The 15966-nt window shown below is 55.7% G+C and overlaps 1 protein-coding gene across 1 annotated transcript in view; it reads left to right on the top strand.

Moving 5' to 3' along the window:
- Positions 1-15966, top strand: part of LARGE1 (LARGE xylosyl- and glucuronyltransferase 1) — a 383597-nt gene that overhangs the window by 361336 nt on the left and 6295 nt on the right. The window contains exons 10-12 of the mRNA XM_056134685.1: positions 7379-7542; positions 9583-9861; positions 13804-13950. Coding sequence (XP_055990660.1) covers positions 7379-7542; positions 9583-9861; positions 13804-13950 — 590 coding nt within the window. The remainder of the gene's footprint in view (positions 1-7378; positions 7543-9582; positions 9862-13803; positions 13951-15966) is intronic.

The raw sequence follows: 15966 nt of genomic DNA, 5'->3' as shown, positions 1-15966 counted from the left end.
GCAAGCCCGGAGCTCAACTGAGAGGGGTTTTAAGTTCTGAAAGTAGGCGGGGGGGGGGGGGGAGCAGCACAGAGCTGGAGGGAACAGAATCATCATGTCAGGTCCAACGACCCAGACGCTGGAGCACAGAATGCTATTAATAACGTAAAACCCTGGGGCTGGAGCCATAGCACAGCGTGTAGGGCATTTGCCTTGCACACAGATGACCCGGGTTCAATTCCCAGCATCCCATATGGTCCCCTGAGCACCGCCAGGAGGAATTCCTGAGTGCAGAGTGCAGAGCCAGGAGTAACCCCTGAGCATCACCGGGTGTGACCCAAAAAGAAAAAAAAAAACCTGGGGCTGGAGTGATTGCACGCGGCCAACCCAGGTTCAAATCCCCAGCATTGAACGCAGCCGACCTAGGTTCAAATCCCCAGCATTGAAGAACAGGCAGGACAAGGAATGGGGGAGCAAGAGCCTAAGACTCCATCCTTTTCACACACCCCAGCCCCTCTGCCAAGGGTTGGAGTGTCATGAAATTACCATTCTAGAAAAGTCTCTGGGCAAGGATGCGCAGAGAATGACCAGTGCCTGTGGCACGTGCCAGGAGAAGGCGGGGCCCAGATCAGGGGTGGTGGGGATGGTGACAATGTGTGGGATATTTTGTGGGTGCCAAGTACAGGGGAGCCGCTGAGTGAGCGTTAACCAGGGGGGCCCTGTGTACAGCTCTTTTTTGGGGGGTCACACCCAGCGATGCACAGGGGTTCCTCCTGCGTCTGCATTCAGGAATCACTCCTGGCGGTGCTCAGGGGAACCATATGGGATGCTGGGAATCGAACCTGGGTCGGCCGCGTGCAAGGCAAACGCCCTACCCGCTGCGCTACTGCTCCAGCCCCTCCTGTGCACAGCTTTGCTACCTGTGCCCTGGCAGTGCTGCCCACCTTGGCAGGGGTGGGTGGCCAGGAAATGGTCCGTAGCATCAGACTCTTCCCCCCACCACCACGAGCGTGGATCTTGCAGGAGTGGGGGGTGTTGTACCCCTGAAATGTTTTCACAGCCTGCTTAGTGCCGTGTGCAAACACCCACGGAGGGAAAATGGGGCAGGTCTCGGCCCATCCCAGCTGTGGCTGCTGGGGCTTTTATCTGCAGATGGTCCCGCCTGGCAGCAATGGGCGTGTGCTTTGCCCGTTGGCAGAACCCATGACCCATGGCAAGTCCTTCATGCCAACCAAGTCTCGTGGTGCTAGCGAGACCCACCTCCACTCCCGCCCTCCCCGCCGCACTCCACCTGGGGTTGACATGGCTCCCGGGCTAGGGGCCTCGCTGGCACGGGGACAGCTGGGACAAACTCGGGTCTCCTCCGAGCCTTGGTCTTCTCTCCATGCGACGGCCTGGCCAGAGGCTGCCCCGGCCGTTACGGGGAGGTGCAGATGTGGGAATTGGGAGCCACCATGGACTGGCAGACACGGCTCTGATTGGCTGATGGACATCCCACCTCACCCCCCCCCACACACACACACCAAGTCCACCCTCCAGAGCCATTGCCAGGATGCTGGCCACCCACCAGCCGCAAGGACCACAGCTCATTGGGAAGTGAAAAAAAAAAAAAACGTAAGACCCAGCAAACAGGGGCTGAAGCTTGTGATTGCAATATAGATACTGAAAGGTTATCACCACATGGATCTTTAGAATCTCCCCCCCCCCACGTCCCCCTGCCCGCCCCCAGCCATTCCTTCTGCAAACGTATCTTTCCCATCACACACCAGAGCCAGATCTTTTCAGACATTCCCACTCCCTGGAAACTCCCAGATGACGAACGTCCCCGTTGGACAGGCTGAGGGGAGCTCCTGGAATTCACCTAAAGGTTTGGAGTATCAGCACTCTGCACGTGAGCTGCCTCCTGAACACACGAGCCTCCGGGATTACTACACACACACACACACACACACACACACACATCTACATACACTCGCACACACATACATACATTCACACACATACACACGCGCGCGCACACACATAGACACACACTCATACACATATACACACTCGCACACGCACATAGCACATGCACACGCAGAGACACACACACAGACACACACCTTCTCAGCTCCTTGCCTCCTTGTTGGAAGAAGTGACTTATTCAAGGTCACATCAGGATGAGTTGCCAGTGGTATCTCGACTCGGTTCCCAGTGATCTCCCTAATCGCTGTCATTTCTCCTGCCTTTGAGCAGAGCCATGGCAGCAGGCGGGGGTGGGGGGAGTACCCCCAACCCCTGTGAATCCTCAGGCCTGGCCAGCCATCATCTCGGCCTGTTCTGGGGTCAGCGGAGTTCACGGTCCTGAAGGATGGGAGGAAATGAATGAAAAGTGCTTGCGGGGCCATTTCCCCCGGAGTCCAGAATCGCCCCGTGCCTCGGCCGGCTGCCCAGAGAAGCAATTTAGCAAAATGCACGCGATGGTGGGAGAAATCTGTCTTTTGTGTCTGTGGCTCACTTGTCAGGAGCCTGAGCTCCTCCTGAGTGGCCAGAACGTGGCATGTGGCTGTGCCCAAGCTTGTGGATTCTGTTCATTAAAAATAAAAAAAAAAAAAAGTGAGGGCTGGAGCAATAGCACAGCGGGGAGGGTGTTTGCCTTGCATGCAGCGGGCACGGGTTCGATCCCCAGCATCCCATATGGTCCCCTGAGCACCGCCAGGGGTAATTCCTGAGCACAGAGCCAGGAGTAACCCCTGTGCATCGCCGGGTGTGACCCAAAAAGAAAAAAATTTAACTTGGGGCTGGAGCAATAGTACAGCGGGTAGGGCATTTGCCTTGCACGCGGCTGACCCGGGTTTGATTCCCAGCATCCAATATGATCCCCCGAGCACCACCAGGAGTAATTCCTGAGTACACACGCCAGGAGTAACTCCTGAGCATCGCCGGGTGTGACCCAAAAAGCAAAATAAATAGATAATAAAATTAAAAAGTGGGGGAGCAGAGAGGGTCTCCCAGAGGTCCATGGAGACAGCTTTGAGAGTGCTCCCGTGTCTTTCTCCTGAGATTCAGTCAGCCCTGTGGTTTGTTCACAGGAGCGGGATTGGATTTAGGAAAGGTGCATGATGCAATTTCATCCTAAACGTGGCAGAGGGTCTGGGAGACACTTTTCAGGAAACTGAAGCAGCTCTGAGTGTGTCTGTGCATTGGAGAAAGCGGCAGGGAATTTGTGAGGGGTGAAGAAGAAAGAAGCCCACAGTATTCACCAGGGATCTCCCCTTTCTCTCTCTCTCTTTTTTTAATTAGATCACTGTGAGAAACACAGTTGCAAAGTTGTGCATGATTGGGTTTCAGTGATACAATGTTCCAACACCCATCCCATCACCAGTGCACATTTCCCACCACGAATATCCCCAGTTTCCCTCCCACATCCCACCCTGTCTATGGCAGGCACTTTTCTTTTCTCTCTCCCTCTCTCTGTCTCCCTCTCTCCCTTTCTTTCTCCCTCTCTCCTCCTTTCTCTCCCTCTCTCTCCCTCTCTCTCTCTCACCTCTCTCCCTCTCTCCTTTTGGGCATTATGGTTTGCAATACAGATACTGAAAGGTCATCACGTGTATCCCTTTCCCTCCTTTCAGCACTCAGTTCCTGTCCAGTGTGATCCTTTCCAACACTCATTGTCATACTGGTCCTTTCTCTATCCCAACTGCCCTCCATTGAAGCACTTTCATCGGCCCCTAATCTCCTTCTTTTTTTATTGGGGTGAGGAGGTCACATCCCAGCAGTGCTCGGAGCTTACTCCGGAACCAGGGATCACTCTCGCAGTGCTCGGGGATCATACGTGGTGCCAGGGATTGAACTGGGGTAGCTGCACACGACTGTCTTATGCACTGTACTCACTCCAGCCCACTCTGCCCTCCCTTAATGTGCAGTGGCCGTGGACATATCTGAGTTTCTCCAGTAGAACTTACCAGACTTTCTCAATGATCTGGGTGCGGGAAATTCAGAGATGAAGAGACAGGATCTGGAATAGTTGCCCCCCACCCCTTAACTGGGCGATGCATGATTATAGGGGAGAGCAAAACACACAACACAGGCACACACAAAGCACAACGTACAACACTCACACACACATTTCTCATGTTCCAAAGAACACAAATATTCTTCCTGGTATGGAGCAATAAGACAGCGGGGAGGACATTTGCCTTGCATGCAGCCAACCCGGGTTTGATCCCCGGCATCCCACAGGATCCCCTGAGCACCGCCAGGAGTAATTTCTGAGTGCAGAGCCAGGAGTAACCCCTGAGCATCACTGGGTGTGATCCAAAAAGCCAAAAAAAGAATCAAAAACAAATGTTCTTCCTAAGGTCAGAAGCGTGAGCTTTCCTAACGCCTCACATGAGAACCCCAGCCTTCCCACTCTGTCGCTTCACACAGCCCCACACGTCTCCCTCGTCTCTGGACATGGGGGTCTGGACACGGCCAACCAGGCACGCCCCTGAAGTCATTCCCATCAACGTCCTGGTGGAGTGATGGACCGCGGACCCTGGGGACCTGCTCTGGCTGGCTGGCAGGACAAGTCTCCCCTCCAGAGTTGGTGCCGAACCCTGAGAGGTTCCCAGAAGGTCCCCGGGTACAGGGTGGGTCGCACAGAGGGGGAGATCACACGTTCCATTGTGGGCTTATTTCTGCTCTTATTTCTTCCTGTATTTTCTCGACTATCCGTTCCACTGTTTCTTTCATTTCTTCCTTTAATTTTCTGGATGTCAGCTCCATTGATTCTTTGAGTAGTTCCTTGGACATCCTGAGCATTTCATCTCGAAATTCTTTATCAGAGAGATCGTATTTGTGGGTAACCCCTATTGAGGATTTGGGACTCTGTTCCTCGTCCTCTCCTCGCAGTGGGGATTTGCGCTGTTTCCTCGTGCTGTTGTGGTTGTTATAAAAGTAAAGGCTTCAAGTTCACTAGCACTGTTCCCTCGTACTGCGGGAAAGGATTCTGAATAAGGTCGGCCAATGGTGGTCAGTCTTCTCCCCTTCTGGAATCTGTCCTTCCTCTCAGACGTTATTCTGCGGCTTATGATAGCCATCTAGTGAAGCGTTGGAGGAGGTGCTCTTTTATATTGGCTTGTACAGCTTCTTGGGTACACTGGTCTTCTGTTGGAATTGGAGTAGGCCGGGGGATTGTTGTCGTATTGTGTTTGAGGCGGCCAGGACTTTTCCCCACAGAATCAGGTGATAAAGGTTGGGGTTTGAGTCCAGAGTGCAGGGAGTGGGAAATAGAACTCCGGTCAGCGGCCACACAGAAGTCCACGCCCACTTCGGGGAGGCCACGCCCCCCCACAGTGGAGGCCACGCCCCCCACAGTGGAGGCCACGCCCCCAGCTGGTCCTGATGCGAGTCCTCTGACCTGGGTATGAGGGCCTGCTCAGAGGGAAGGTTGGGGCTGGGTAGGCGCGGGGAGCGGGACTCCGGGAGTGAGTGTAGCGTAGCAGGGAGCCACGGGTGTCTGTCAGGAGATCTGGGCCCAATCCTCCAGGTCCGAAATGGGTCACTTGGGTCACTTGTGTCACTTAGCTGGGATGCAAGTGCAGCTGCCTGAGCCGAGCCGAGCTGCCTGGGGCCTGGCGGGCAGCAACTCCAGCGCGGGTCGCAGCTGCATGAGTTCAACACCCAGAGAAACGCCGGAGTCTCTGGGTCTCAGCTGGTCCCCACGTGGCGTCACCTGGGAAGCCGCGGGCACACTTAGGGATCCGGCAGAAGCTGGAGTGTGGTGGGCCGCGGGTGGGCCGCACCTGGGGCGGTAACTGACCCCCCCACCCCCAACCAAGCCCCGCATGCTGGATGCCATGCCCTGAAGCTGAGGCCCATCCCGGCTGTGGCTGTGTCTCCCTCCTGAGGGTCCGACCCACGCGCCCCCGTCCTCCATGAAGCCCAAGTGTGTGCGCAGGGCAACATCAATAAGGCAGAGCCCACGCGGTGGGGCAAACGCGCCCCCACAGGCAGCTTTCCCAGCCGGCAGGGGGGGGCGGGGGGGGGGCGGCTCGCTTCCCTTCCTGCCTGCTGTCCCCAGGTCCTAAGGGTTAGACCCCAGGTTGGTGCCTGCCCCTCCCCCATGCGGTTCTCACCTGTGGCCTCCTGGGAATCCCCTGGGGTCCCAGAGAACCGCTGCTCCTGGGCACCCTTCTGTCTGTGTGTCTGTCTGTGTGTCTGTGGGTCAGTCAGCCCTCGGCGGCGCTCTGACACCGCCGTCTCAGCTCAGAGCAAGCTCATGTCTAGGACTGAGAGATGGTCTAAGACCACCTCTCCCCTCCTCCCCCTCCTCCTTCCCAGCCCCATCCCGCCTCCTCCTCCTCCCGTCCTCCCTCCTCCCTCCTAATTCTCCCTTCTCCCCTTCCTCCTTCCGCTCCTCCTCTTTCTCCTTCTCCTCCTCCTCCCCTTCTCTCCTTCCTCTGTACCTCCTCTACTCCCTCTTTCCCCTCCTCTCCCTCCTCCCCTTCCTCCTCTCCCCCTCCTCCTCTCCCTCCTCCCCTTCCTCCTCTCCCCCCTCCTCCTCTCCTCTCCCTCCTCCCCTTCCTCCGCTTCCTCCTCTCCCTCCTCCCCTTCCTCCTCTCCCCCTCCTCCTCTCCCTCCTCCCTTTCCTCCTCTTCTCCCTCCTTCCCCTCCTCTCCCTCTTCCCCTTCCTCCTCTCCCCCTCCTCCTCTCCTCTCCCTCCTCCCCTTCCTCCTCTCCCCCTCCTCCCCTTCCTCCTCTTCTCCCTCCTCCCCCTCCTCTCCCTCTTTCCCTTCCTCCTCTCCCCCTCCTCCTCTCCTCTCCCTCCTCCCCTTCCTCCTCTTCTCCCTCCTCCCCTCCTCTTCTTCTTCCCCTTCCTCCTCTCCCCCTCCTCTCCTCTCCCTCATCCCCTTCCTCTTCTCCCTCCTCCTCTCCTCTCCCTCCTCCCCTTCCTCCTCTTCTCCCTCCTCCCCTCCTCTTCTTCTTCCCCTTCCTCCTCTCCCCCTCCTCTCCTCTCCCTCATCCCCTTCCTCTTCTCCCTCCTCCTCTCCTCTCCCTCCTCCCCTTCCTCCTCTTCTCCTCTCTTGTCTCCTTCATCCCCTTCTCTCCCTCCTCATCTCTCCCTCCTCTCCTTCCCCTTCTCCTCCACCCCTTTCTCCTTCCTCTGTTCCTCCTCTTCTCCCTCCTCCCCCTCCTCCTCTCCCTTCTCTTCTCCTCCTCTTCCTCCTCCCCTTCCTTCCCTCCTCCCCTTTCTCCTCTTCTCTCTCCTCTTCCCCTTCTCTCCCTCCTCCCCTTCCTTCTAAAACAATACCAAAATCACAGAGGGACACAGAGCAGCGGGCCGTTTCCTCCGCAGCCACCCAGCCCTCAGGATGGGGGACAGCGGGTGCCCCCTGACTCCAGAGCACCCTTCCCCGTCTCCTCCTCCCAGCTCCAGAAGCAGCTGTCGGAGCTGGATGAGGACGACCTGTGCTACGAGTTCCGGCGGGAGCGCTTCACCGTGCACCGCACGCACCTCTACTTCCTGCACTACGAGTACGAGCCGCCCGCCGGCCCCACGGACGTCACACTGGTGGCCCAGCTGTCCATGGACAGGTGCGACTCCCCGCGCCTCGAGGGAGGGACTGAGCCTCAGACTCCAAGTGCCTGCGCGAAAGGGGTGGGGTGTGTGTGTGTGTGTGTGTGTGTGTGTGTGTGTGTGTGTGTGTGATGGGCGCACAGCCGGGACCCCCATCGGCGCCCGCAGGAAGCAGTGACCGCTGTGTCACTTTGGCTCATTCGTGCTACTTCCACCACAGCTTCCGGCTGCTTCCCGGAAGTTTTGCCACTTGGAGGCATTTTTCCTCCCAGACTTTGCCGCCTTCCCCCTTTTCTCGGGGTTCCCCCGGTCTCCCTTACCTCCGTTCCACCCCTCCCGCTAAGCCCATCCGGAAGCGGCCGTTTCACTGGACCTGGGTTCTGTGGCCCTGATGCAGAGTCCAATTTCATTACTGCCCCACATCTGTGTCACTGGGACGTTGGTGGCAGGAGTCTCGAGGCCGCACAGTTGGGTGGTTTGAACTGCTCTCAGCCACATTGCTGTGTACTCTGCTCAGGGAGGGAACCAGGGCCCCTGGGGGGAATTGTCCAGCCATGGACCCGGCCATGACCCCAACAGGCTGCGGGAGGGTCCACAAACAGGAGGCCTGGGCTCCATCCCCAGTACCACGTGGTCTTCTGGTCACCATCAGGAGTGACCCCCTCACAACACTAAGTATGACCCCCCGTAAAAAAGGGGGAGATATTTGGGGGCTGGAGCAACAGCACAGCGGGTAGGGTGTTTGCCTTGCACAAGGCCAACCCGGGTTCAATTCCCAGCATCCCATAGGGTCCCCCGAGCACCACCAGGAGTAATTCCTGAGTGCAGAGCCAGGAGGAACCCCTGTGCATCTCCGGGTGTGACCCAAAAAAAAAGGTGGGGAGATATTTGGACCATTAATCTGATCTTCCTGCCCGCACCCCTCAAGAGGGGGGCTCTGAGAGCGAGGTCACTCTCTACATGTCGTTTGGAAGCAGAGGTTGTGAAATGATAGACCATTTTACAGATCTAACAACTAAGGTTTGGGGATGCATGAAAATTCATGCACCAACCACAACACCCAAAAGAAGAGAGAGAGAGAGAGAGAGAGAGAGAGAGAGAGAGAGAGAGAGCGCAAAAGGGAATGCCCTGCCACAGAGGTGGGTGGGGTGGGGGGGACAGAGTGGGAGTGGTGGTGAAAGGGATGCTGGGACCATTGGTGGTGGAAAATGGGCACTGGTGGGGGGATGGGTGCTAGATCATTGTATGACAGAAATGCAGGCACGAACTGTGCAAGTCTGGAACTGTACCTCATGGTGATTCATTTCATTTTCATTTCATTTCATCATCCTGTTATTCGTCGATTGCCTCGAGCAGGCCCCAGTAACGTCTCTTTCATCCTAGCCCTGAGATTATATTCAAGGCTCTTTAGGAGAATGAGACCCATCATTGTTACTGGTATTTGGCATATTTGGTACGCCACGGGGAGTTTGCCAGACTCTGCCCTGTGGGCAGGCTACATTCAATAGCCTGCAAGTTTGTCCAAAGTAGGTATGAGATAATAAGATGTCATAAAAAGATGTCCTGATAAGATGTGGGCAAACTCCCCGTGGCGTACCAAATATGCCAAATACCAGTAACAATGATGGGTCTCATTCTCCTAAAGAGCCTTGAATATAATCTCAGGGCTAGGATGAAAGAGACGTTACTGGGGCCTGCTCGAGGCAATCGACGATTAACAGGATGATGAAATGAAATGAAATGAAATGATAAGATGTGGCGCAGTGATTCACTAATTAAAAAAATTAATTAAAAAAAATCACGCACAGGGGCCAGAGCGATAGCACGGCAGAGAGGGCATTTGTCTTGCAGGTAGCCCATCCCGGTTCGATCCCCCGCATCCCATAGGCTCCAGGAATGATTCCCGAGTGCGGAGCCAGGAGTAAGCCCTGAGCATCCAAAAAGAAAAAAAAATGCATGCGCAGAGCAGGAGGGGAAGGAAAAGGCCGGGTCTGGGGGTCTGAGGCGGGGTCTGCGGGGACAGAGTGCCCACCCCTCCCGCCCCCGCTGTCTCGCAGGCTCCAGATGCTCGAGGCCATCTGCAAGCACTGGGAAGGGCCCATCAGCCTGGCACTGTACCTGTCGGATGCCGAGGCGCAGCAGTTCCTCCGCTACGCGCAGGGCTCCGAGGTGCTGATGAGCCGCCGCAACGTGGCCTACCACGTGGTGTACAAGGAGGGCCAGTTCTACCCCGTGAACCTGCTGCGCAACGTGGCCATGAAGCACGTGGCCACGCCCTACGTGTTCCTGTCGGACATCGACTTCCTGCCCATGTACGGTCTCTACGAGTACCTCAGGTGAGGCCCGAGGGGGTCGGGGGATCGGGGGAGGCACGGCCCTGGCACGGGGCCTGCCCACATCTGTGGTACCCGGGAGCCCCGAGCATCGCCAGGAGTGAGCCCTGAGCATCACCAAGTGAGGACCCAAATGCAAAAAAAAAAAAAGTGTTGAAGGAGCTTAGGTTTGCAGCATTTGTAGCGTTTCGGGGTGCAGTCCTATCCGTGCCCCCAGAGAACCTCAGGAGTCCGGGGATGGAACCCAGCTTGGCTACATGCAAGGCCAGCTCCCTGTCTGCTGCGACCTATAGGGTTCTACCGTGGCCCTGCAATTCCCAAAGTTCCCATCTGGGGCACCCAGAGTCCAGCTGTGACCGTCCACCTGGCCCCGTTCCCAACACACCCCACCTATCACCCCACCCCCACCTGACCCTTCCCTCCTGGCAACCTCAATTTCGTCCTTCTCGTCTGCTCCATTGTGGTGCTCCATTCCCTTTGCCTTTTCTCTGTCTGACTTATTTCACAAAGCACCATCCTGCTGGGTTCATCCGTGTGGTTGCAGAAATGATGGCAATACTTTCTCCTCCTCTCTCTCTTTTCCTCTCTCTTCCCTCTCTAAGATTTCACTGTGTGTGGCAAAAATGATGGCAGCACTTCCTCTCTTTCTCTCTCTCCCTCTCTTCTCCCTCGCTCTCCTCCTCTTCTCTCTCATTTCCTCTCTTCTCTCTTCCTCTCTTCTTCCTCTATTCCTCTTTCTCTCTTCTCCCTCTCTTCTCTCTCCTCCCTCTTCTCTCTCTTTCTTCCTCTCTCCTCTCTTTCTAAGATTCCACTGTGTGTAGCAAAAATGATGGCAGCACGTCCTCTCTCTTCCTCTCTCTCTTGTCTCTCCTCTCTTCTCTTCTCCCTCTCTTCCTCTCTCTCCTCCCTCTCCTACCTCTTCTCTCTCTTCCCTCTCTCTTCTCCTTCCCTCTTCTCTCTCCCTTTCTCTTTCCTCTTTTCTCTTTCTCTCTCTCTGTCGCTCTGATTGCACTGTGTATATAGACGGTGTAGCCAACACCCAATGCAGTTCCCCACCCCACCCCCCAGTCTGACCCACTGACAGCCCCTCCCCGCAGTGCAAGGAGGTCCCAGACTGCCTTGGGAAATGCGGGTGGCAGGACTTGGCCTCCCACACACCTTCCTGGTCGGTTCTCATGCTACTTCCCAGCTCCAGGGAAACCGGGCTCAGCTCTCTCGCACTTCTGCACAGACAGCCTTCATCTTGGCCTTCTAGAAAGATGGCCCTGTCTTCTTTGGTTTGTGGGCAACACCCGGCGGGGTTCAGGGCTTGCTCCTCTGACCCTGCCCTCAGGGACCGGCCACTCCGGGGGCCTCCGGAGACCATATGGGGTGCCAGGGATGGGACCCAGGTAGGCTGGATGCAAGGGCAGCTCCCTGTCCCGCTGTGACCCATAGAATGCCACCGTGGTCCTGCAGTTCCCAAAGTTCCCAGCAGGGGCTCTGTCCCCCCCAACACCCCCAACCCGGGGCTGTGCAGGGGGCAGCGGGAGGGAGACCCGTCCACCAGCGCCACGAGGCGGTCACCGTCATGCACGCCTCCCCCCTTCCCCCCCCCACACGCACTGCCCCGCGCTCCCCAGGTGGAGGGGCAGCGCTGGACCATAATGAACGTCCACTAGAGTCTTCTGAGCTCTCAAGTCTTCACTGGACACGTCCCCCCTTCCCCCACCCCGGGTGCTCCCGCTTTGCTTCTCCAACCCCTTCTTCTTGTCCCAGCTGGGCACGACCCATCTCTGCTGCCCAGGGAGCCGGGACAGGTACCGCGAGAGGGGCGGGGCTGTCTCCATGGAAACAGGGAGGGGCGTGGCCCCAGGTGTCCTGCTGGCCCCAGCATCTGCACCCCTGATGCTGGGCGCTGCCCCTGGTCCGACTGCCCAGGGCTTGATTTTTTTTTTGATGGGGGCGCGGGAGAGGTCTCCCCAAGCAGCACGGGTTCACACCTGGTGGTGCTCGAGGGATGGGTGGACTCAGATCCTTGTACCTGTCCCGTGCCAAGTGTGTACCCTGACCTTGAAGCGGTGGCCTAGGCCCCATCTAGGCTTCCTGGCCTGATCTCGCTCCCTCCTGCGTGTGTGTGCCGGTGTGAGCGTGTGTGAGTATGAGCGTGAGTGTGTGTACGAGTGAGTGAATGTGTGTGAATGTGAGTGTGTGTGAATGTGTGAGAGTGTGCAGGGGTGTATGTGAATGTGAAAGTGTTGTATGCAAGTGTGTGAGTGTGTGGGTGAGTGTGGAATGAGTGTGAGAATGTGAGTGTGTGTATGAATGATGTGTGGGTGTGTGAGTGTGTGAGTGTGAGAATGTGACTGTGTGAATGTGTGCATGTGTATGAGCGTGGATGAGTGTGAGTGTGTGCGCATATGTGTGAGTGTGTAAATATGGGTGAATGTGTGAGAATGTGTATGGGTGTATGAATGTGAATGTAAGTGCGTGTGTGAGAGAGTGTGTGTATGAGTGAATGAGTGAGTGTGAGTGTATGGGTGTGAGTGTGTGTGTATGCGAGTGTATGAATATGTGTATGACTGTGTGTGTATGTGTGTGAATGTGAATGTGTGTATATGAGTGTGTGTGTATGAGTGTGAATGAGAGTGTGTGTGCATGTGTGTGAATGTGTGAGAGTGTGTATAGGTGTGTGGGTGTGAATGTAAGGGTGTGTGTATGTGAGTGTGAGTATGCGAATGAGTGTATGCGTATGTGAATGTGTGAGAGTGTGTATGGGCGTGAGTGTGTGTGTGCATGCGAGCGTATAAGTGTATGTGTGTGAGTGAGAGTGTGAGTGTCCCGTGTGAGAGTGACCATGTGCCCTGCTTCTGTCTTTATCATTCCTACTCGTAAAGGACCTTCCCTGTCCCCCGGCCACTCTCGGGCCTCCCCCCCCTGCCTGAACCCCACTTCCTTAGGCAGTGAGGAGCCCCCCCCCCCCGGCCTCTGTTACAGATCCCCAGGGTGGGAACAGGGGCGGCAGCATCTAACCCATGAAGAAGGGGCGGGCTGGGCACGGGGGAGAGCCTGGCACCCAGCCGCAGGGACCAGGGATGGACCCAGGGTCCTGGCTCTGCTCCCGCTGCGCCCAGAATCCTGGCTGCGGGGTGATGGCGCCCCCTTGTGGCCAGAGAGACGCTTTCCCCTCCCGCTCCCACGCTCTGACGCTCGGGTCAGGTGTGGGCAGGCTGGGGGTTCTGGGCTTCTGGGGAGCGAGCGGGCAAGCGCGCAGGAGGGAGCAGCTTCCTGTGGTCTACCTCAGCTGTTGCACCCCCTTGCAACAGCCTGGAAAGTGTGGTCCCCGCCCCTTCTGCAAAGCTGCCTCTCTTCTTGCGGGAAAAGGTGAGCCCTGAGCACCCCTGGTGATGCTCCCCTGGGCTGATCCAGCCTCTGCAGGCCCTGGGCGCTGACCCTGCCTGCCAGCTCCTGGCGCTTGGCGATGGTGGTCTGTCTGTGTGTGTGTGAGTGTGTGTGTGTGTGTGTGTGTGCGTGTGTGCGTGTCTGTGAGTCTGTGTGACTGAGTCTGTGTGCCTGTGTGTCTGTGGACATGTGTGCATGTGTGTGTGTTTGTGTATGTGTGTGTGCGCATGTGTGTGTGCATGTGTGTGTGTGTGTCTGTGTGAGTGCATGTATGTGTCTGTGTGTGCATGTGTGTGTATGTGTGTGCAATGTCTCTGTGTGTGTGTATGTGTGTGTATGTGTCTGCGTGTTGTTTGAAGCCACACTGGCTCTGAGCACTTTTGGGTGAGCCCGAATCTAAGTGCCCACGCCAAGGCTGCAGTTGCAGCCGAGATGCAGTAAAGCCCAGCCGGGTCTCCCCTCTCCACACGGGGCTCGGCTCGTCATGGTGGCCTTTCTCTCCGGGCCCTCCCTGCACCGCCTCCCGCCCTCAGGGTGACCTCTGTGTGCCACTGTCCCCTGCAGGAAGTCTGTCGTCCAGCTGGACCTGGCCAACACCAAGAAAGCGATGATCGTGCCTGCCTTCGAGACGCTGCGCTATCGTCTCTCCTTCCCCAAGTCCAAGGCGGAGCTGCTGTCCATGCTGGACATGGGGACCCTCTTCACCTTCAGGTGAGCCGCCCGCCCGCGGGCCTTCCCTCTCCTGGACACGCGCCCCCTGCACCCGTCCTGTGCTGCGTGCGTGTGTGTGTGTATGTGCGTGAGTGTCTGAGAGTGCGTGTTCACGTGAGTGTGGGTGAGAGTAGATGTGAATATGTGTGTGTACAAGTGTGTGAGTCTGTGAGCGTGTGTTAGTGTGGGTGTCTGTGTGAGTGTGGGGGGCTTGCGTGTGTGAGGTAGTGTGTGACTGTATAGTGTACGTGAGTGTGAGTTTGCATGTGAATGTGTCTATGTGAACGTGGGTATGTGTCTGTGTGTAAGTTGGTATGAGTGTGTGAATGTGTGTGTATGAGTGTGTGAGAGTGTGTGTCTGAGTGAGTAGATGAGTGTGTGTATGAGAACATTTGTCTGGATGGGTGTGTGTTTGTGAATGTGTGTGCATTTGTGTGAGGGTGTGAGTGTGTGTGTTTGAGTATGTGTGAGTGCATGTGTGGGTTTACGAGTCAGTTTGTGTGTGAGCCTGAGAGTGTCTGTTAAGGTGAGTGTGTGTGTCTGAGTGTGTGTGTGTTTGAGCATGTGTGTGTCCCTTTGTATGCATGTGTTTGTGAATATGTGTGCGTTTGTGTGTCTGAGTGTGTGTTTGAACAAGTGTGAGTGCCTGAGTATATGGGTGTGTTTGAGCGTGACTGTATGTGTGAGTTGATGAGTGCGTTTGCATGTGTGTGTGAGTCTGGGAGAGTGTGTTTGTGTGAGGGTCTGAGTGTATATATGTTTGAATGTGCGTGAGTGCATGTGTGAGTTTATGAATGAGTTTGTGGGAGTGTCTCTGTGTGTTTGAGTTTGTGTGTGAGTTCATGCGTGCGTGTCAGAGTGTGTGTATGTGTGTGTTTGAGTGTGTGTGTGTGTTTAAGCATGTGTGTGAGAGTGCATGTGTAAGAGTGTGTGTGTTTGAGCATGAGTGTGAGTGCATGTGTGAGCTGATGAGTAGTTTGTGTGAGTCTTTGTGAGTCTGAATGTGTAACCACCAGGCGGCTGGGAAACCCCCAGTGTCTCTCGCTGCCTGTATCTCGCTGCCTGTATTCAATGGTCTCGGGCTGCTCCCTCACGTGGGATGGCTGAAGTCATGAGCAGACGAAGGAGGAGACGAGGGCCAGGCTGGTTGGTGGTCAGTTGCCCTTTATTCCATTCTCCCCATTCATCTGTTCCAGTCTCCCTAAGCTCCCCATTCCAGTCTCACACTGCCCCTCATTCCCGCCTCCTCCTGTCCCCTATGCTAGTCTCTCCACACTCCCTCTCTTGGTCTTGGTCTATGGTCTCTCACCATCTCCCCGCACTGGGGGTAGCCACCACACCCAGGTAGCAAAATCATCATATGAAAGCCCTTCTTCCCCTCAAGGGCAAAACACCACTTAGGGGTGTTTCTCCTCTCCTTAGTCCAATAACTTAATTAACTTCTTAATTAACATCTTAATTCTACTTCTTAATATTAGTTATTTTGTATGGACACACTAAGAGATATATTAAGCTTGTAGGGTGGCTCTCCTGGGAACATCTCACTTTAGATCTCAGACTATAGTGCTCAGGCCAGACTAATCTTTCCTAACTCTAGCAAGGGTCCTAATCCAGATGTTACTTTTTGGATCATGACAGAATTTGTCCATTACCCTGCTCTTAACTTACAGTTAAGCATTATGGCTTTGGACTGGCCATTTTGATGTCAGGGTAGCTCACAGCTTGCCCTGGGTCCATCCAGTCCCTTGTTGGGACCCTGCTTTGGGAGTTCTAGGAAGTAAGGGCAACTGAGGCTTAAGTTGAGAGAACAGATGCCCAGGAGTGAATATTATTTGGAGTCAATTAACTTCCAAGTTACAAAAGCATAGCATTAGCTGTCTTCCTGTGTCCATACAAAAAGGACATTGCTCTGATTAAACTATGCAAAGGACACAGGAAAAGAGAAAAGCTAGAAAACCCCTCGTGGCTCTCCCCTCTGTACTATCTCACTAATGCATTCCGACCTCATTCTGCAAA

The sequence above is a fragment of the Sorex fumeus genome, unplaced genomic scaffold (assembly GCF_029834395.1).
Source record: "Sorex fumeus unplaced genomic scaffold, SorFum_2.1 ptg000101l, whole genome shotgun sequence".
Lineage (NCBI taxonomy): Eukaryota > Metazoa > Chordata > Mammalia > Eulipotyphla > Soricidae > Sorex > Sorex fumeus.
Note: the sequence above shows the minus strand (reverse complement) of the source record. Positions and strands in the feature narration are given on the sequence as shown.